General features: G+C 44.6%; 1 protein-coding gene across 3 annotated transcripts; it reads right to left on the minus strand.

Moving 5' to 3' along the window:
- Positions 1-91: 91 nt before the first annotated feature.
- Positions 92-21417, minus strand: LOC120041011 (rho GTPase-activating protein 17-like). 3 transcript variants are annotated; one of them, XM_038985989.1, is made up of 15 exons: positions 21276-21417; positions 14959-15027; positions 14021-14102; positions 13070-13197; positions 11980-12091; positions 9582-9663; positions 9218-9298; positions 8980-9093; positions 8506-8597; positions 8236-8353; positions 6978-7310; positions 6006-6127; positions 5246-5674; positions 3392-3442; positions 1923-2032 (listed from the first exon to the last, which is right to left on the minus strand). In XM_038985989.1, exons 1-14 carry the CDS (start codon positions 21309-21311, stop codon positions 3435-3437), a joined length of 1806 nt encoding a protein of 601 aa, XP_038841917.1. In that variant the 5' UTR covers positions 21312-21417; the 3' UTR covers positions 1923-2032; positions 3392-3434. The 3 variants fall into 3 exon arrangements, with proteins under 3 accessions (XP_038841910.1, XP_038841917.1, XP_038841924.1); XM_038985996.1 differs by having other exon boundaries at positions 1996-2032; positions 3398-3442; XM_038985982.1 differs by lacking the exon at positions 3392-3442 and having other exon boundaries at positions 92-2032.
- Between the last annotated feature and the right edge of the window lie 230 nt (positions 21418-21647).

A 21647-nucleotide genomic window follows, 5' to 3' on the forward strand; every position in this document is an offset into this window, starting at 1 on the left:
AGTTCTTACTAATAGTATACATTCCATTAGATTAGAATATACAGTATAAATTCAGTATTCAGCTGACATGAATAAACACGGATTATTACTGTTTTAAGTCATGTTTTGTTTTCTTTATTTGGAGTAATAATACCCAAAACTATTTTCCTTTAATATGAACAAACAGTGGAGGTTCCATTCACTCATTATCGAAAATCTTTGTTCAGGTTGAAAAGACACGGGCAGAAAAAAAGCTACGCAAATCACATTCAAAACGTGCAATGTAGTGAAACAAAAGGCAATAATCGAAAGCATAGTGACAAGCCAAGTTACCCACTAAAGATTGTCAACATAATATCCTTAATTTGAATAGTAATCATAAAATAAAACCTGGGATATTGTTCTGTTGGGTTGTTGCTTGTCCATTTCCTGAGCTAAATTAAATCAAAATGGATATCAAAACAAATAACTTCTCAAATAAAAAATCTGTGGCAGGAAATGTCCAATCCATCACTTTTTTTTTAAAGGGGAAATCTGTGACTGGTATACACCTTTTTGGCAGGGGTGACTATTTTGTTTGAATTCAGCTCTGTCAATAACAATGTATCACATGGTTTGATTGGGGTTGAATAAAACTCGGTCCTATAGTATATTGAGGTAAGACAGGTTAAAAACAACGAATGAAACAGGGTGAATATTGGGAGTGGAGAAGGCACACTATGAAACGAATGAAACAGGGTGAATATTGGGAGTGGAGAAGGCACACTATGAAACGAATGAAACAGGGTGAATATTGGGAGTGGAGAAGGCACACTATGAAACAAATGAAACAGGGTGAATATTGGGAGTGGAGAAGGCACACTATGAAACGAATGAAACAGGGTGAATATTGGGAGTGGAGAAGGCACACTATGAAACAAATCCAGTTACTTCAATTGCACTCCTCACTGATACTTATTTGGTCCTTGGCAACTATTTATTAAAACATTTATATTAGAAACACAAAGCAGCACACTCACCAAATGTAGTTATTAATCAACTGGCATCTTTGGTCCTTGAGCTCTCATCAAATCAAGTAGGGCACTTTATAGGATTCTTTGGGCTCACCATGTATATTTGCTCATCAATAGCACTTTCTGCATTACATTTGTATTATTTGGCCCATTAAAAACCATTAAAGAAAGTTCTCAAATGGGGCAAAATTGCAGTTTTGTAGACAATCTTAGGTAATGCATTGAGGACATGTATACAAATGAGCAATTTCCATTCAAAAAAACATTCCTACAACCACCATACAATGTACCACAGGGAGGAAAGCTGCATAATACAAACATACTAGTTCTGAGCTTATAGGTTTACAAGCTTAGCCTCCCACCCAGCCCCAATTCAATGTCAGCATTCTACAATGGATCCAAAGATCAACGATGAAACAGTATATTCAGATTTGCATCAGATGCTTCCAGGTACTGGGTCATAACATTACAGCTTCGCCAGCATTGGAGTTCAGTGGTTATATATATATATATCATGTTTAGCAGGTTGAAGGTTCAATGAACATGGGGTGATCCTGTGGTCCAGTTCCAATACTGTTCAGGGTTGATGGTTTATGGAAGGGTGTTGGTGTTGGGTGGGTGCCAACAGTGTTGAGTTTGGATTTTGGAGCTAGAGAAGGTTGTCTAGTCCCTGTATTGTTGTAGAGAGTAATGTTGGCTAGGGATTGTTTGTTGCAGACATTATTGCTCACTGGATTGATGGAGCACAGGGAGTTTGTATGGTCCAGTCTGTAGAGGCTCAGAGCTGACTCTGACTACGGCGATTGGACGAATGGCTAGCATATTGACCAATTGGGCAGAGGCAGAATGTTTTTTTGGTGATGTCAGTTGGAGTGATCCCTCCCGCTTTCACAGACTGGTGCTCTCTGATTGGATCTCAGGGTCCGAGGGTGGGGTTGGAGAGGGGGCGGGCTCATGACCAGCAGAGCTCTCCCCTTGTATGCCCACCGTAATTTCAGGGATAAGGGCTCGGCCAATCCCCTTCAAGTTCAGGCTGGCATCTACAGAAGACATTTAGATTGACAGGTAAGTGATCAATCAGGCAAAACACAGCCTACTAGGGTTAGGATTAATTCCATTTTAATTCAGTCAATTCAGGGGATAAATTTAAATTCCAGTTCAAGAATTGAGAAGTGCTATTTATTAACAAATTCAGGGGATAAATGAACATTTCAGTTTAAGAATTGAGAAGTGGTATTTATTAGCCAATTCAGGAGATAAATTAAAATTCCAGTTCAAGAATTGAGAAGTGCTAATTATCGTTTTCAATTAGGATTTTTCGGTTTCAGTTCACTTCCTGAAATGATGCAATTGACCTTAACCCTGTAGTACACCACTATCAGTCTGCAGCAAGAAGCTCTACAGAACAGACAGAGGCACACACATCAGTCACCGAACAGACCATATCCACATCAGACACCTCAAACCTAAGGAAAGCACACAAACTCTGCATACTGGAGAAAAGACACCAAGGATTTATCATATTGTAAAATATATATATATATATATATATATATATATATATATATATATATATATATATATATATAATAATAAAAAATAAAAGGAAATACATTTGACTATGACAGGGAAGTTGAATGCCACTTTTGCATACTGGAGAAAAGACACCAAGGATTTGTCATATTGTAATTTTTTATATATATAATAAAAAAGGAAATACATTTGACTATGACAGGGAAGTTGAATGCCACGTTCTAGTCACAGTTCGTACATTTTCCGATGTGGGAAATGTGATTTCAATAACAGAGTGGCTTGGAGAGTATTGTTGGTGTGTTACTCTGAAATGCTAGAAGTGCATCACCTGGGTTCTAGAGGTCTTCAAAGAAATGAAGCTAAATCCAGTCATTTAGATGGTCTGGACATGAATGTTCAAATATCCCACAACTCTTTGCTTTTATGCAGATTCATTCTAATGTCCAGGCCTTCTATTATTTGACTTAGATAAGAAATAGGAAGTAGAGTACCGACTGGACCATCAGTATCAGACTGGACCATCAGTATCAGACTGGACCATCAGTATCAGACTGGACCATCAGTATCAGACTGGACCATCAGTATCAGACTGGACCATCTCTTGGACTATCCCAGGGGTGTTAAGAGTGGTTAGTTAACAAGGGTAGGTGTAAGTAGCCTTCAACCACAGCCATGGCACAACAGGGTGGGAATCACATGTATGTTATTTACTATTGGCAGGCAGGGTTAATGCATTGGGCTCAACCACACACACGCACACACGCAGGCAGACACGCACACACATGCAGACAAACACAAGAGCACATACGCACACACACGGAGAGCAAGGGGCTGCAACTCAGAGCGTCAGCCAATCATATCCTTACCATTACCTGCCTCTCAATCTCAGCTCACAGGCAGGGCGGCAGCTCACACATCTGCAATATTCCAATATTTACCCATCATGCATTTTAAATTAAATCACCACAATTACAGTGTATGGTGTGCGTGAGGCAATACTAAAGGCAGTGAGACCAGAATCCAAGTGAACAAACACCTTTCATTGTTACATTTCTCTCTCTGAGAGTCCTGATGAAATCACACAATGCTCGATTAGCTAGCATTGTCAGCAGCATATGATTTCATTGGCAGTTGGACAGTTAACTGTGTTAATACAGTAGGAAGACTTCCTGTTGTGTTTGCTTTGTGTCACTGTTTAATATCTAATACATTTGTGCATACACTTTTTATGTAGTGCTTTTTGTGTAACTATGTCTGAAACAGACTTAGCCAGAGCTTGAAACAAAAGATTCTCAAAATGTCCTTCCAGACTAAAGAAAGAATGCATAGATAACATGCAGTATAATATAATATTAGTGGCCTGAGGGCACACACTTAATGTGTTGTGAAAAGTGTTATGAAATGTCATGTAATATTTTAAATGATTTGAAAGTAAATGAATGCTGTTAGCACAGGCCCAGAGACAGTATCGTACACCGAGACAAATTCCTGGCTACATTGTTGAATAGGACTTTTTTTTCTGATTTGGACTCTGAGCATATAATGGAACGTTTGGCAAACAAGGACATTTCCATTAGTGCAGGATGTGTGTGTGTGTGTGTGCGTGCGTGCGTGCGTGCGTGCGTGTGTGGAAATAGAGCCAACAATACATCAGTATGTGCTACTGCAATACCGTGTCTGAGTCAGCCAGGGAGCCTCCTGCTCTGCTTGAAACCTTGAGAGTTCCTACCAGGAAAACTGCCACCCCCACACACACCCACAAACTCCTCTGTTGAGATTCGTTTCCAGCTCTGATTATTATGTGAAGCTAATAGGAGCCGATTGGTGAATAATACACTGAAACTCTATCCTTCTTTTAGTCATCCCTCCGTCCTTCCTTTCTCTGGCTGCATTTTAGACTGTGTGTCATACCTTCTAGAGACTTCCTTTCTCTGGCTGCATTTTAGACTGTGTGTCATACCTTCTAGAGACTTCCTTTCTCTGGCTGCATTTTAGACTGTGTGTCATACCTTCTAGAGACGTCCTTTCTCACCAGAGTATGTTCCCTTTTTACCACACTTTGTATCATATCTCTGATAGGATATGGGCTATGACTCTATTACCTATGACTCACACAGCACATATTGAGAGCTGGATGGAGTCCTCTGTTGTAAGGTATACTGGCCAACTAGCTTACCCAAGTAAGTTTGTGTCATGACAGTTTAATATCCGTTATAGTCATGAGTAGTTTGTCATGACAGTTTAATATCTGTTATAGTCATGGGTAGTTTGTGTCATGACAGTTTAATATCCGTTATAGTCATGAGTAGTTTGTGTCATGACAGTTTAATATCCGTTATAGTCATGAGTAGTTTGTGTCATGACAGTTTAATATCCGTTATAGTCATGGGTAGTTTGTGTCATGACAGTTTAATATCCGTTATAGTCATGGGTAGTTTGTGTCATGACAGTTTAATATCCGTTATAGTCATGAGTAGTTTGTGTCATGACAGTTTAATATCCGTTATAGTCATGAGTAGTTTGTGTCATGACAGTTTAATATCCGTTATAGTCATGAGTAGTTTGTGTCATGACAGTTTAATATCCGTTATAGTCATGGGTAGTTTGTGTCATGACAGTTTAATATCCGTTATAGTCATGAGTAGTTTGTGTCATGACAGTTTAATATCCATTATAGTCATGAGTAGTTTGGATTGGGAAAGAATGGACTGTAACTTTACCGGTGATGACCTTGGAGGCGGAGCCGCAGGTCCCGTTGCTGTCGTCATTGGTGGGCGGCTGACGGGGCGGGGGAACTGTAGGTCGGGAGCGTGGCTTCGGAGCCGGCCTGGTGGGGCGAGGGAGGGAGCCAGAGTGGAAGGAGGATAGAGGGGTGAAGGGGGTGGAGGTTGGACCATCGTGAGGAGGGGTGCTAGGGGGTGTGGGGGTGTGAGGCGGAGAGGGGTCTGACTCCCCCTGAGACTGGGGGGCTTGTGGGGGCTGTGGGGGCGGGTGGCTGGGGGCGTGGATGGGGGTTTCTTTACCAGAGTGGCGTCGTGGAGCGATGAGGGGGTAGGGGTTGTTAGACGCGGGACTGTGGCCAAGGGTGGAGACATTAGCTACAAAGGGGTTGGCCTGTTTGGGTGGGGCAGGGGCTTGCTTCTTAGTACCTGGGGAAGACACAATAAAACCATGTATTTAAACTATGAAATCACACTGATCAAAGCACTGATAAGTACGTGAGTTAAAAAGGTCTGAGCTTTCTGTCTGATTTGATTGATGCTATTGTGGTCCTCTGTAGCTCAGTTGGTAGAAAATGGTGCTTGCAACGCCAGGATAGTTGGTTCGATTCCCGGCACCACCCATGTATGTATGCAGGACTGTAAGTCGTTGTGGATGAAAGTGTCTGCTAAATGGGATATACTATTTGAAATACGTTGTGTCAGTCTCTTAAGTGGAAACTACCAGAGGGTGTTGGGTGGTCAGAGTGTGTTCTCTCACCTCTGCGTCCAATGTGGGGGCTGGGACCCCTGCATCCTGCCTGGGAGTGGGGCGTCCCCACGGTGAGCTGGGAGCCCCCGTTCCTCAGGGGAGGGGGGGTGGAGGTGGGGTCATGGCCAGGGCTGTGGAGATACAGGACAAACCCACTGTCACCTGTCAGTCTACAAGCCAGGTCTCAATCAAAGTGATGACATGCAAAAACTGCATCACAGGTCAAGTTAGTCACTTCCTTGGCAATCATGTATAAGAACAATTACAGTGACAGTTACATGAGTCAAATCATAACATGGAAAGATTAAAGACAATTATGTCTCTCAAATCACAGTGTGTTTCCAACTGACACAAAACAGATGCAAAAACACTACAGGAAACACGGGAAGTTCATTCAAGGAAACTAATTACAGTTGCACATGCATTGAGGATAACCAGAGCAGGAGTACCAAGCCTGCTTGGGATGATACCAGCATGGTAAACCATAGAGCTGTGAGTCAAGAGTTTGGGGCAAACATTAGACAACTACATGAAACGCCAAAGCAGACAGGTATGCATGCTTGGGGAGGGCTGACCAACAGACAGCCACATGAACGGTCCGGACAGACAAATATTTAGGAAGGCAGGACAAGCACCCTGTCTGGGAAGGGATAGGACAATAGACAAGCTCCAATCACAAAGCTGCTTCCTGGATCACTAGGAGAGGCCTTTCAATAAACAGCTAAATCATTGGTTTTGGGACATCGGTTTGATTTACAGCGTACTTGATTTCATTGGGTGTGATTACAACACACAGTATCAGCTTGCATAGAACATAAAGGGAACAATATGGGACAACCAAACACATAACGGTCAATGACAGAGTGAGTAGCTGTAGGTTGATCAATCAGGATCGACAGCAGGGCGGCGCACAACCTTCTGGTTTCTGTTTGGCTGATTGGTGACGGGAGGGGAGGGACTCAGTTTCTGCTTCCTCCTTACCTGCTCTCCTCAGCGCTGTGCTGGGTAAGAGGCAGAGGCTGCTGCCCTGTGGCCACCTGGACCTCTGGTGCCCCACCCTGACCTTGACCCCCACTACCACCACCACCACCACCCCCAGCCAGGCCAGGCTGGCCAGCCTCCGTACTCCCACACAGAGTTTGCTCCTGGGTCTGGGGCTCAGCCACAGGCTGGGTCTGGGGGACGCCTCCAGCCTCTGGCGGTGGTAGAGGGGGCTGGAAGGCGGGCGAAGAGGCATGATGGTGCTGTTTTCTATTTAGAGTGGCAGCTCTACGTGGGGTGGGGGTGGGGTCACCCAGTTTGTTAGGAGCGGGGCTATACAAGGGGGAGAGGGGAGAGAGTGAGGGGTGAAGACACACCGATGACAACATCAGAGAGGAGAGAGACAGAGAGAGACAGAGAGGAGAGAGACAGACACAGAGAGACAGAGAGGAGAGAGACAGAAAGACAGAGACAGAGACAAAGAGACAGAGACAGGGACTGATACAGAAAGACAGTTAAAAGAGAGACCGCTCCAGAGAGAGAGAGAGAGAGAGAAGAATGAGGTATTAACCAAAGGCCATTGCTGAAGCAGAGATCACATGATTCTAGTTCAAGTGACCTTTGAACTAGTGAACTTTGAGCTCCTGCCATTTCTTACAGCTTGACAACAGAATAGAGTGACAAAACACACAACCAGTAACCTAAAACCTAGGCTTTAATAGAGGTGGCATATAAGAGGTTCAAAGTGTTAAACATTGTTTCGCATTTCAAAATGGTGACACAGCTTGATAAAAGTGTGATTCAATTCAAGACAAGTGAGGGTTAATCCTTATATCTCCTGAAACAATGTGTTACATTTAAGAACAATTCTCAGTGAGAAAGTGTGCTTATTCATCACGTTCACCGCTGGCCTCGGTTTAAACACACATTTTATTGGTTTGTTTCTACAATCATCTTACATATCGGTAATACTGTAGTGTTAAAACACACACAAACACATTGGAATTGGAATGGACTTTCACAAAGTGGGATTATGGATTCACAAACTGTCTCCTAGGGTATAGCTTGGACTTTATTAAGAAGGCAGTGGATTGGCTGTTCCTGCTCCCCAGCGGGCGTTTCTCTGACTGTGATGGACTCGTCAGCCACTACATAGAGGGCTGAGACGGCCCCCTTGGACTCCTGCCTGGTCAGTGTCCGGGGATGGGTGCTGAGACCTGGGCTGCTACGGGGGCTGCTACGGGGGTAGGACAGGTACCTGTCTTTGCGGGGAGTGTCCCCGTCCACCAGGCTTCCGGGGCGTCGCCTCTCGAAAGGGCCTGGGTCAGGTTCAGGGGTCATGGCCACGAACATGCCCGACACGTTAAAGTCCACGTCTGGTGAGAAGTGAAACACAGAGGTCAGCAAAAAAGACAACAGGCATTTCCTGTTCTATGTCGCGTGAGGAGTAACTTAGGAGTAACATAGTCACTTAGATAAAGACTTTCTGTAACACAATCCCTCCCAGGTTCAAGTAGAGGTCTCTTACCATCTGGGAAGAACCAGTCAGCGTGCTGGATGATGGGTTCTATGATGGCCACCACATGGACCGAGGTAGCAGCAGCCATCTCTGCCAGAGTCCTGAGGACAGAGGGGGAGAGACAGACATCAAGATCAATGAAACATCAAGCTAAATTAACTACTGTATATGTACTGTACAACACTACCAATGCTAATTGTTTAACTCAAATGCAGGGGATGGATTTGTAGAAATAAGAAGACAGGGAAGCACTGCTAAGGTACACAACGGTCGTGTTTTGTAGACAGAAGGTGCTCTTTGGTAAAAGGGGTAAATGGGTCATCAAAAGGAAAGGAGGACCAAGGCACTTGGAAACAAAGATTTTAAATGTGTTATCTTTGTTTCCATTGAACATGCCATACAAATAAAGGAATTGTTATGAATTATATGAAGAGTGCCTTGGTCCTTTCTTTTTGATGCATGGGATGGATGTGTATTGCTCACCCCTCAGTCTTGGACCAGAGCAGGTTGGGTCCCAGCACTATGGCGATGTTACTGGGAGTCATCTTATTCACCTCACTGTCCTGGGCCAGCTTGGCTAGGAACTTTACCAGATACCTGCAAACAAAATCCCAATGGGGGATTGAACCATAGACCTTGTGTGCATCTCATAAATAAATCACTTTTGGGAGCATATAATTCGAATGGTGGACGATTATATGTTTCCAACATTGACACTCACCTAAAGTTGGCCTTGTGGTTCTTTGGCAAACCGTCACATGCCACCCACAAAGCCTGAAGTCTCCTGTCTGGGTCAGACACACTGTACAACACAACATTACATACCCAAATAAGATGGTACAATGTTTCAATATAATAAACACTTGTTGGGTTTGGGTTGTATTCATTAGGGCACACCATAGCAAAACGCTTTGCAACGGAAAACGCAAAAAATGATTTCTTATTTGCCAAATCCACGTTTTGGTCCGTTTTCTTCTGTTTTGTGCCTAGTGAATACGAGCATGGTCTTGAAAAGTGTTTCACTGCAGAGTGTGATGAGTATATTCTCCAGTGTATTTGTGGACAGTGAATCGTAGTATTCTTACTTGGAGGCTTGTGTCCACTCATCATACAGTGCGAAGGTCATAAGGGGTTCAGGCAGCTCTCTGAGGTAGGACTTCAGAGCTCCTGGACAGAGACACGGACAACACAACCACAAATACAGGTTCAGGCAGCTCTCTGAGGTAGGACTTCAGAGCTCCTGGACAGAGACACGGACAACACAACCACAAATATGGTGCATTATAGTACATGAACTGAATGGGGTTCAATTGTGCTTTTGGAAGTAGTGGGACTGTCCCCCTAAAATCAAATCAAAGTTTATTTGTCACGTGTGCCAAATACAACAGGTATTTGCTTACTTACAGGCCCTAACCAAAAGTGCAATTTTTAAGTAAAAAAATAGGTATTAGGTGAACAATATAAAAAATATAAAAAAACAACAGTAAAAAAGACAGTGAATAATAACAGCAACGAGGCTATATACAGGCACTGGTTTGTCGGGCTAATTGAGGTAGTATGTACATGTAGGTATGTGTGTCCCAACCCCTCTTTACACTGCTGCTACTCTGTTTCTCATACACACACACACCACACACAATGCAAATAGTCCGGGTAGCCATTTGATTACCTGTTCACGAGTCTTATGGCTTGGGGGTAAAAGCTGTTGAGAAGTCTTTTGGTCCTAGACTTGGCACTCCGGTACCGCTTGCCATGCTGTAGTAGAGAGAACAGTCTATGGCTGGGGAGAGTGGGGTCTTTGACAATTTTTAGGGCCTTGCTCTGACACCGCCTGGTATAGAGGTCCTGGATGGCAGGAAGCTTGGCCCCAGTGATGTACTGGGCCGTACGCACTACCCTCTGTAGTGCCTTGCAGTCGGAGGCCGAGCAGTTGCCATACCTGGCAGTGAGGCAACCAGTCAGGATGCTCTCGATGTTGCAGCTGTAGAACCTTTTGAGGATCTCAGGACCCATGCCAAATCTTTTTAGTTTCCTGAGGGGGAATAGGCTTTGTCGTGCCCTCTTTACAAACTGTCTTGGTGTGCTTGGACCACTCTAGTTTGTTGGTGATGTGGACACCAAGGAACTTGAAGCTCTCAACCTGCTCCACTACAGCCCCGTCGATTAGAATGGGGGCGTGCTCGGCCCTCCTTTTCCTGTAGTCCACAATCATCTCCTTAGTCTTGGTTACGTTAAGGGATAGGCTGTTATTCTGGCACCACCCAGCCAGGTCTCTAACCTCCTCCCATAGGCTGTCTCGTCGTTGTCGGTGTTCAGGCCTACCACTGTTGTGTTGTCTGCAAACTTAATGATGGTGTTGGAGTCGTACCGGGCCACACAGTCGTGGGTGAACAGGGAGTACAGGAGGGGACTGAGCACGCACCCCTGAGGGACTCCAGTGTTGAGGATCAGCATGGCAGATGTGTTGATACGTACCCTCACCACTTGGGGGCGGCCCGTCAGGAAGTCCAGGATCCAGTTGCAGAGGGAGGTGTTTAGTCCCAGGGTCCTTACCTTAGCGATGAGCTTTGAGGGTACTATGGTGTTGAATCCTGAGCTGTAGTCAATGAATAGCATTCTCACGTATGCGTTTCTTTTGTCCAGGTGGGAAAGGGCAGTGTGGAGTGCAATAGAGACTGCATCATCTGTGGATCTGTTTGGGCGGTATGCAAATTGGAGTGGGTCTAGGGTTTCTAGGATAATGGTGTTGATGTGAGCCATTACCAGCCTTTCAAAGCACTTCATGGCTACGGACGTGAGTGCTACAGTTCTGTAGTCATTTAGGCAGGTTGCCTTAGTGTTCTTGGGCACAGGAACTATGGTGGTCTGCTTGAAACATGTTGGTATTACAGACTCAATTAGGGACATGTTGAAAATGTCAGTGAAGACACCTGCCAGTTGGTCAGCACATGCCCGGAGCACACGTCCTGGTAATCCGTCTGTCCCTGCAGCCTTGTGAATGTTGACCTGTTTAAAGGTCTTACTCACATCGACTACGGAGAGCGTGATCACACAGTCGTCCGGAACAGCTGATGCTCTCATGCATGCCTCAGTATTGCTTGCCTCAAAGTGAGCATAGAAGTGATTTCGCTCGTCTGGATGGCTTGTGTCACTGGGCAGCTAGCGGCTGTGCTTCCCTTTGTAGTCTGTAATAGTTTGCAAGCCCTGCCACATAAGACGAGTGTCGGAGCCTGGATTCAATCTTAGCCCTGTGTTGGCGCTTTGCCTGTTTGATGGTTCGTTGGAGGGCATGGCAGGATACATGATCATTTTCAACTCAAATATACACCATTCCCACTGGACTGAATACGGTCTCAAATCCAAAGATTGCAGATTGTATTGTCTTCTACTCTGCACCCCCAAATTCAACCCCTGCATAGACTATTGAGAGTAAAGGGGAACGAAAACAACTTTAATGAGTTATAAAAGGGAAATGGGTCATACCAGCTACAGCATGGGGGTCGGAGTAAAACTCCTCTAACTGGGAGGTGGAACAGTCCAGGGCTGCCTTCAGCTTCTTTAGTTTGGAGGCCCCAGCAGCGATTCGGAACAAACCCTGAGAAGAGAGAAATACAGTTTTAAAGTCTTAAAGTTTACAAATGTTTTTTTCTTCATAGCAAATTAGAACTGGTTCAACAAACTAACCACGGTCAGATACAAATATACATGAGGAAAAATGCCAATTTGCATTGAATTGAGAAGCTCTTTGAGGGGGAAATGGATGTCTACTTTCTGTTCTAATATTAGAGAAGGCCGTCTGGTTTGGGTATGACTGAGACAAGGAAGGAGAGAGAAAATAGATACCATCATTTCACATCTAGAGATACGAGTGTTTGAGGTTGAGCGAAAGATATTTGCAACAACAGTTCTGTCTGTATAAAAAGAAAAGAAACTAAAGCGTTACAGTTGAAAACTTCCCTCCAAGGCACGAGGCTGGTTAACCAAACAAAGAACCAGACCACAGATGTCATCAGTACCAGACCGTAGGCTCTTACTCAGCATGTGTGTGAAATGGCAATTGCCTAGTCTTCTGTCTGTAACATGTTGGTTTTGATCAAAAAGGAGTGGGTAGTTTGCTACACATTAGAAATGGATAGGGTGACTTACCCTCAATAACTAGCAGTGCATTGAGACCTAGTGAGAAGCACTATAAAAACGGTAGCCCAGGGTTACCCAACTGGCGGCCCGCGGTCCAATTATTTGAATTGTCCCCCCAAGTTTTTTGTTGGACCTGAAAGACTGTAAAAACACCAGCAAATCAGCTCCAAGTGCTTTTCATTTTGGAAATCTGTTCCAAACTATTCCCACACATAATGGAGAGATATACTGCAATTGATCCTATACAAATGTAAGCAAGGTTTGAAATTCTTATGTTTTAGTCCAATATTATATCTGTATGGGCTTCTTGCGGTCAATTTGCCATCTACAAATGATTTGTAATTATATTCTGTCCCCCTGACCATCCACTCAAGAAAAGATCTAGTTGATGAACCCTGCGCTAGTCCATTCTTTTCCTCATCATCGTCATGGTTACCTCCTCCTTCATGCCAGTCTCCAGGAGCATCATGATACAGGCCTCTAAGGGCAGGGCGATCTCACGGTTACTCCTCTTCAGGTGCTCTTCCAGAGCCGTGCCGTACGCAGGCTTCTCCATCCATGAGTCTGTACACAGGGCACAACATGGCCGCCAGCGTAGGTCAGTTTCATTATCATGAACAGTATGTGTGGAAACAAAGATTCTGTTCTCACTGCTAGGTTATTTCTGTCATTTCAGAGCACGACTAACAGATTAACCGATTGCTCACTAATAACCAACTGCATCTTAGCACATGTCATTACTTGATCTGTTCCAGAGTGAGACCAGGGCCTCTATTCAAAAAGCACTCAGAGTAGGACTGCTGATCTAGGATCAGTTTAGCCTTTCAGTTCATAATGAATCAGCTTTATACAGACAGGGGGATACGGGGACACGGGGACACGGGGACACGGGGACACGGGGACAGGGGGATATGGGCCCAGATGTGACTGTAGATGTTAAGACAATAGAGCCATTTTCACTCAAATCTAATTTAACCTGATTCAATCTAATTCCTATTTCATTAAGTCAGAGAGAACTGCTCATTAGCACCTCTTTGTTTTACTGCTAAGGCCATGAAGAGCCAAGACATAACAAACCCACACAGGTAAGTTACTTGAGATTTTCTCTTTTTATAACAAACCTTTATCAGACTTGGTATCCTACTTAACATGACATGAAAAGTTGTCTGTGCTTTGTGAATACTGGCTTTGAAATGAAAGAGACTACTGGTTAGAGGTCAAACATATCTGACCAAGGTGATGCAGTCAGAACATTCATTGCATGAAGTGAGAAAGCATTTTGAATCAACATTCAGCTGAATTTATTCTTGCAGGGGAAGAACATTAATGTTTTCTATTTTATCAAGATAATTGTTAACAGGTTTTGATTCACTAAGGTTTCCTTTACCGTTCTGTGCCTGTATGGTCGGCAGGACTCCTTCCAGAGCAGCCAGAGACCTCCTGTGGTAGTCAGCCTGGGCCTCTACCAACTGATACACATTCACATGGCATCACACACATTCACATGGCATCACACACATTCACATGACATCACACACATTCACATGACATCACACACATTCACATGGCATCACACACATTCACATGGCATCACACACATTCACATGGCATCACACACGTTCACATGGCATCACACACGTTCACATGGCATCACACACGTTCACATGGCATCACACACGTTCACATGGCATCACACACATTCACATGGCATCACACACATTCACATGGCATCACACACATTCACATGGCATCACACACATTCACATGGCATCACACACATTCACATGGCATCACACACATTCACATGGCATCACACACATTCACATGGCATCACACACATTCACATGGCATCACACACATTCACATGGCATCACACACATTCACATGGCATCACACACATTCACATGGCATCACACACATTCACATGGCATCACACACATTCACATGGCATCACACACATTCACATGGCATCACACACATTCACATGGCATCACACACATTCACATGGCATCACACACATTCACATGGCATCACACACATTCACATGGCATCACACACGTTCACATGGCATCACACACATTCACATGGCATCACACACATTCACATGACATCACACACATTCACATGACATCACACACATTTATATTGTATCACATTCAATTTATTCCAAATGCCGCACCTTAAATTCCATGGGGGGAAAGAAAGTTATTCAATCCAATACTACCCTACTGTTAATGTAACATTTCAAATGATGAGCTAATGTGGGTCAAATGTGATCTGAAGGAAATGCTGATGTTATGATGTAGTCAGGTGAAGAATACTCACAATAACATAGTAGCGGGCGTAGTCTCCCTCCTTGGAGGAGAAGTTATACATGTCAGCAGACAGCTGGTCCTGAGGAAGGACCATGAACATCAGCATTTTGCCCCTCCAAATGTGGTGTGGACCCACTTTTGATTGGGTCTACACCACAGAGATTGATTGTTCATCCTAGACACAGAAGGGGGGGGTCTGTTTGGGAAAGGGGGCCTAGTTGGAGGTTATAGATAAATGTGCTTGTGACGTTGTATCTTGTCTTGAAGCTGCAACACCCATTGTGATTAATACATCTAGCCTGCTTTCTTTAGTATCCCTCTGGATCATTGAACCAGAACATTGAACCTGACAATGTGAATAGCATGTAAAGGTAACTGACAGCACAGTCATGACCCTTTAATAACATAGCCCTAATAACATGTATGTCAGGCTCTGTTCATACCCCTGTCACAATAACCCTCTGTTCATACCCGTCACAATAACCCTCTGTTCATACCCGTGTCACAATAACCCTCTGTTCATACCCCTGTCACAATAACCCTCTGTTCATACCTCTGTCACAATAACCCTCTGTTCATACCCCTGTCACAATAACCCTCTGTTCATACCCCTGTCACAATAACCCTCTGTTCATACCCCTGTCACAATAACCCTCTGTTCATACCCCTGTCACAATAACCTTCTGTTCATACCCGTCACAATAACCCTCTGTTCATACCCCTGTCACAATAACCCTCTGTTCATACCCGTCACAATAACCCTCTGTTCATACCCGTCACAATAACCCTCTGTTCATACCCGTCACAATAACCCTCTGTTCATACCCCTGTCACAATAACCCTCTGTTCATACCCCTGTCACAATAACCCTCTGTTCATACCCCTGTCACAATAACCCTCTGTTCATACCCCTGTCACAATAACCCTCTGTTCATGCCCCTGTCACAATAACCCTCTGTTCATACCCCTGTCACAATAACCCTCTGTTCATGCCCCTGTCACAATTACCCTCTGTTCATACCCCTGTCACAATAACCCTCTGTTCATACCCCTGTCACAATAACCCTCTGTTCATACCCCTGTCACAATAACCTTCTGTTCATACCCCTGTCACAATAACCCTCTGTTCATACCCCTGTCACAATAACCCTCTGTTCATACCCCTGTCACAATAACCCTCTGTTCATACCCCTGTCACAATAACCCTCTGTTCATACCCCTGTCACAATAACCCTCTGTTCATACCCCTGTCACAATAACCCTCTGTTCATACCTGTCACAATAACCCTCTGTTCATACCCCTGTCACAATAACCCTCTGTTCATACCCCTGTCACAATAACCCTCTGTTCATACCCCTGTCACAATAACCCTCTGTTCATACCCCTGTCACAATAACCCTCTGTTCATACCCCTGTCACAATAACCCTCTGTTCATACCCCTGTCACAATAACCCTCTGTTCATACCCCTGTCACAATAACCCTCTGTTCATACCCCTGTCACAATAACCCTCTGTTCATACCCCTGTCACAATAACCCTCTGTTCATACCCCTGTCACAATAACCCTCTGTTCATACCCCTGTCACAATGACCCTCTGTTCATACCCCTGTCACAATAACCTCCTGTTCATACCCCTGTCACAATAACCCTCTGTTCATACCCCTGTCACAATAACCCTCTGTTCATACCCGTCACAATAACCCTCTGTTCATACCCGTCACAATGACCCTCTGTTCATACCCCTGTCACAATAACCCTCTGTTCATACCCCTGTCACAATAACCCTCTGTTCATACCCCTGTCACAATAACCCTCTGTTCATACCCCTGTCACAATAACCCTCTGTTCATACCTGTCACAATAACCCTCTGTTCATACCCCTGTCACAATAACCCTCTGTTCATACCCCTGTCACAATAACCCTCTGTTCATACCCCTGTCACAATAACCCTCTGTTCATACCCCTGTCACAATAACCCTCTGTTCATACCCCTGTCACAATAACCCTCTGTTCATACCCCTGTCACAATAACCCTCTGTTCATACCCCTGTCACAATAACCCTCTGTTCATACCCCTGTCACAATAACCCTCTGTTCATACCCCTGTCACAATAACCCTCTGTTCATACCCCTGTCACAATAACCCTCTGTTCATACCCCTGTCACAATAACCCTCTGTTCATACCCCTGTCACAATAACCCTCTGTTCATACCCCTGTCACAATAACCCTCTGTTCATACCCCTGTCACAATAACCCTCTGTTCATACCCTGTCACAATAACCCTCTGTTCATACCCCTGTCACAATAACCCTCTGTTCATACCCCTGTCACAATAACCCTCTGTTCATACCCCTGTCACAATAACCCTCTGTTCATACCCCTGTCACAATAACCCTCTGTTCATGCCCCTGTCACAATAACCCTCTGTTCATACCCCTGTCACAATAACCCTCTGTTCATACCCCTGTCACAATAACCCTCTGTTCATGCCCCTGTCACAATAACCCTCTGTTCATACCCCTGTCACAATAACCCTCTGTTCATACCCCTGTCACAATAACCCTCTGTTCATACCCCTGTCACAATAACCCTCTGTTCATACCCCTGTCACAATAACCCTCTGTTCATACCTCTGTCACAATAACCCTCTGTTCATACCCGTCACAATAACCCTCTGTTCATACCCGTCACAATAACCCTCTGTTCATACCCCTGTCACAATAACCCTCTGTTCATACCTCTGTCACAATAACCCTCTGTTCATACCCCTGTCACAATAACCCTCTGTTCATACCCCTGTCACAATAACCCTCTGTTCATACCCCTGTCACAATAACCCTCTGTTCATACCCCTGTCACAATAACCTTCTGTTCATACCCCTGTCACAATAACCCTCTGTTCATACCCCTGTCACAATAACCCTCTGTTCATACCCCTGTCACAATAACCCTCTGTTCATACCCCTGTCACAATAACCCTCTGTTCATACCCCTGTCACAATAACCCTCTGTTCATACCCCTGTCACAATAACCCTCTGTTCATACCCCTGTCACAATAACCCGCTGTTCATACCCCTGTCACAATAACCCTCTGTTCATACCCCTGTCACAATAACCCTCTGTTCATACCCCTGTCACAATAACCCTCTGTTCATGCCCCTGTCACAATAACCCTCTGTTCATACCCCTGTCACAATAACCCTCTGTTCATACCCCTGTCACAATAACCCTCTGTTCATGCCCCTGTCACAATAACCCTCTGTTCATACCCCTGTCACAATAACCCTCTGTTCATACCCCTGTCACAATAACCCTCTGTTCATACCCCTGTCACAATAACCCTCTGTTCATACCCCTGTCACAATAACCCTCTGTTCATACCCCTGTCACAATAACCCTCTGTTCATACCCCTGTCACAATAACCCTCTGTTCATACCCCTGTCACAATAACCCTCTGTTCATACCCCTGTCACAATAACCCTCTGTTCATACCCGTGTCACAATAACCCTCTGTTCATACCCCTGTCACAATAACCCTCTGTTCATACCTCTGTCACAATAACCCTCTGTTCATACCCCTGTCACAATAACCCTCTGTTCATACCCCTGTCACAATAACCCTCTGTTCATACCCCTGTCACAATAACCCTCTGTTCATACCCCTGTCACAATAACCTTCTGTTCATACCCCTGTCACAATAACCCTCTGTTCATACCCCTGGCACAATAACCCTCTGTTCATACCCCTGTCACAATAACCCTCTGTTCATACCCCTGTCACAATAACCCTCTGTTCATACCCCTGTCACAATAACCTTCTGTTCATACCCCTGGCACAATAACCCTCTGTTCATACCCCTGGCACAATAACCCTCTGTTCATACCCCTGTCACAATAACCCTCTGTTCATACCCCTGTCACAATAACCCTCTGTTCATACCCCTGTCACAATAACCCTCTGTTCATACCCTGTCACAATAACCCTCTGTTCATACCCCTGTCACAATAACCCGCTGTTCATACCCCTGTCACAATAACCCTCTGTTCATACCCCTGTCACAATAACCCTCTGTTCATACCCCTGTCACAATAACCCTCTGTTCATGCCCCTGTCACAATAACCCTCTGTTCATGCCCCTGTCACAATAACCCTCTGTTCATACCCTGTCACAATAACCCTCTGTTCATACCCCTGTCACAATAACCCTCTGTTCATGCCCCTGTCACAATAACCCTCTGTTCATACCCCTGTCACAATAACCCTCTGTTCATACCCCTGTCACAATAACCCTCTGTTCATACCCCTGTCACAATAACCCTCTGTTCATACCCCTGTCACAATAACCCTCTGTTCATACCCCTGTCACAATAACCCTCTGTTCATACCCCTGTCACAATAACCCTCTGTTCATACCCCTGTCACAATAACCCTCTGTTCATACCCGTCACAATAACCCTCTGTTCATACCCGTGTCACAATAACCCTCTGTTCATACCCGTGTCACAATAACCCTCTGTTCATACCCCTGTCACAATAACCCTCTGTTCATACCTCTGTCACAATAACCCTCTGTTCATACCCCTGTCACAATAACCCTCTGTTCATACCCCTGTCACAATAACCCTCTGTTCATACCCCTGTCACAATAACCCTCTGTTCATACCCCTGTCACAATAACCTTCTGTTCATACCCCTGTCACAATAACCCTCTGTTCATACCCATGGCACAATAACCCTCTGTTCATACCCCTGTCACAATAACCCTCTGTTCATACCCCTGTCACAATAACCCTCTGTTCATACCCGTCACAATAACCCTCTGTTCATACCCCTGTCACAATAACCCTCTGTTCATACCCCTGTCACAATAACCCTCTGTTCATACCTGTCACAATAACCCTCTGTTCATACCCCTGTCACAATAACCCTCTGTTCATACCCCTGTCACAATAACCCTCTGTTCATACCCCTGTCACAATAACCCTCTGTTCATACCCCTGGCACAATAACCCTCTGTTCATACCCCTGTCACAATAACCCTCTGTTCATACCTCTGTCACAATAACCCTCTGTTCATACCCCTGTCACAATAACCCTCTGTTCATACCTGTCACAATAACCCTCTGTTCATACCCCTGTCACAATAACCCTCTGTTCATGCCCCTGTCACAATAACCCTCTGTTCATACCCCTGTCACAATAACCCTCTGTTCATACCCCTGTCACAATAACCCTCTGTTCATACCCCTGTCACAATAACCCTCTGTTCATACCCCTGTCACAATAACCTCCTGTTCATACCTCTGTCACAATAACCCTCTGTTCATACCCCTGTCACAATAACCCGCTGTTCATACCCCTGTCACAATAACCCTCTGTTCATACCCGTCACAATAACCCTCTGTTCATACCCGTCACAATACCCTCTGTTCATACCCGTCACAATAACCCTCTGTTCATACCCTGTCACAATAACCCTCTGTTCATACCCCTGTCACAATGACCCTCTGTTCATACCCCTGTCACAATAACCTCCTGTTCATACCCCTGTCACAATAACCCTCTGTTCATACCCCTGTCACAATAACCCTCTGTTCATACCCGTCACAATAACCCTCTGTTCATACCCCTGTCACAATGACCCTCTGTTCATACCCCTGTCACAATAACCCTCTGTTCATACCCCTGTCACAATGACCCTCTGTTCATACCCCTGTCACAATAACCCTCTGTTCATACCCCTGTCACAATAACCCTCTGTTCAGCTCTGTTCAGCCAGGTCATCAGATATGATCCTGTCATGATTAAGAAGCCTTAGCTGGAATATGACGCCATCTTTTCAACTTTACCTCCAGTCATTAGAGCAGGAAGGTATTCCCAATTTCTCAAGGTCATCTAGGAATACCAGGAGTGTGTGCTCTCATGCTGCCCTGTACTGTCCCTAGACTTTCCTTTATACTCAGAGTTTTTCATAGTGCTGGAAACCTGCAGAATTCCCTGGAAACCTAATTCTCCCACTTTGCCCACCATTACATCCTCTGCTGTATGTGCACATTTGGTTATACAATACATTACATATTATAAATGATATCAGTAATACACTATGAAAGATATACACGTTGACATGATTTCAGTGGAGACACTTGATATGGCGAATCAATCTGTAAAAAGAGCTGTTCTGTTTTTTATCCCAAATCAATCTATAAACAAACAGCTTTTCTCCAGTCTTGTTACTACAGTATGTATTTTGCTAGCGAGTGACCAGTTCCTTTTCATTGAAAAATTCTAACTAGACTTGAATGAATAAACATACAGTACCTTACACATCTCCACTTTGTTCAGGGCCTCGTCCATCTCGTCTTTGAGAGTCTCAACCTTGGCGACAGTGGCCTGGTAGTTTGTGGAAAAGTGAATAGACTTGCTTGCCTGCAACCACCTGGAACAAAAATAAAATATAATGGAGATGTGGAACTTTGTCTCATCTATGTGTGAACATAGATCTTTACTTGAGAAATGCACATACAACTTTTGCAAAATAAGAAAATGTATTTGGCAAGCTTTATTTTTGGGGTTCTAGTCAGTACTCGGTTGTGGGTTTAGTCCAGTACCTGGCTCTGGGGTTCTAGTCCAGTACTGGCTCTGGGTTCTGAGCTCCAGTACCTGGCTCTGGGGTTCTAGTCCAGTACCTGG

Source organism: Salvelinus namaycush, chromosome 3 (assembly GCF_016432855.1).
Source record: "Salvelinus namaycush isolate Seneca chromosome 3, SaNama_1.0, whole genome shotgun sequence".
NCBI classification, from domain to species: domain Eukaryota; kingdom Metazoa; phylum Chordata; class Actinopteri; order Salmoniformes; family Salmonidae; genus Salvelinus; species Salvelinus namaycush.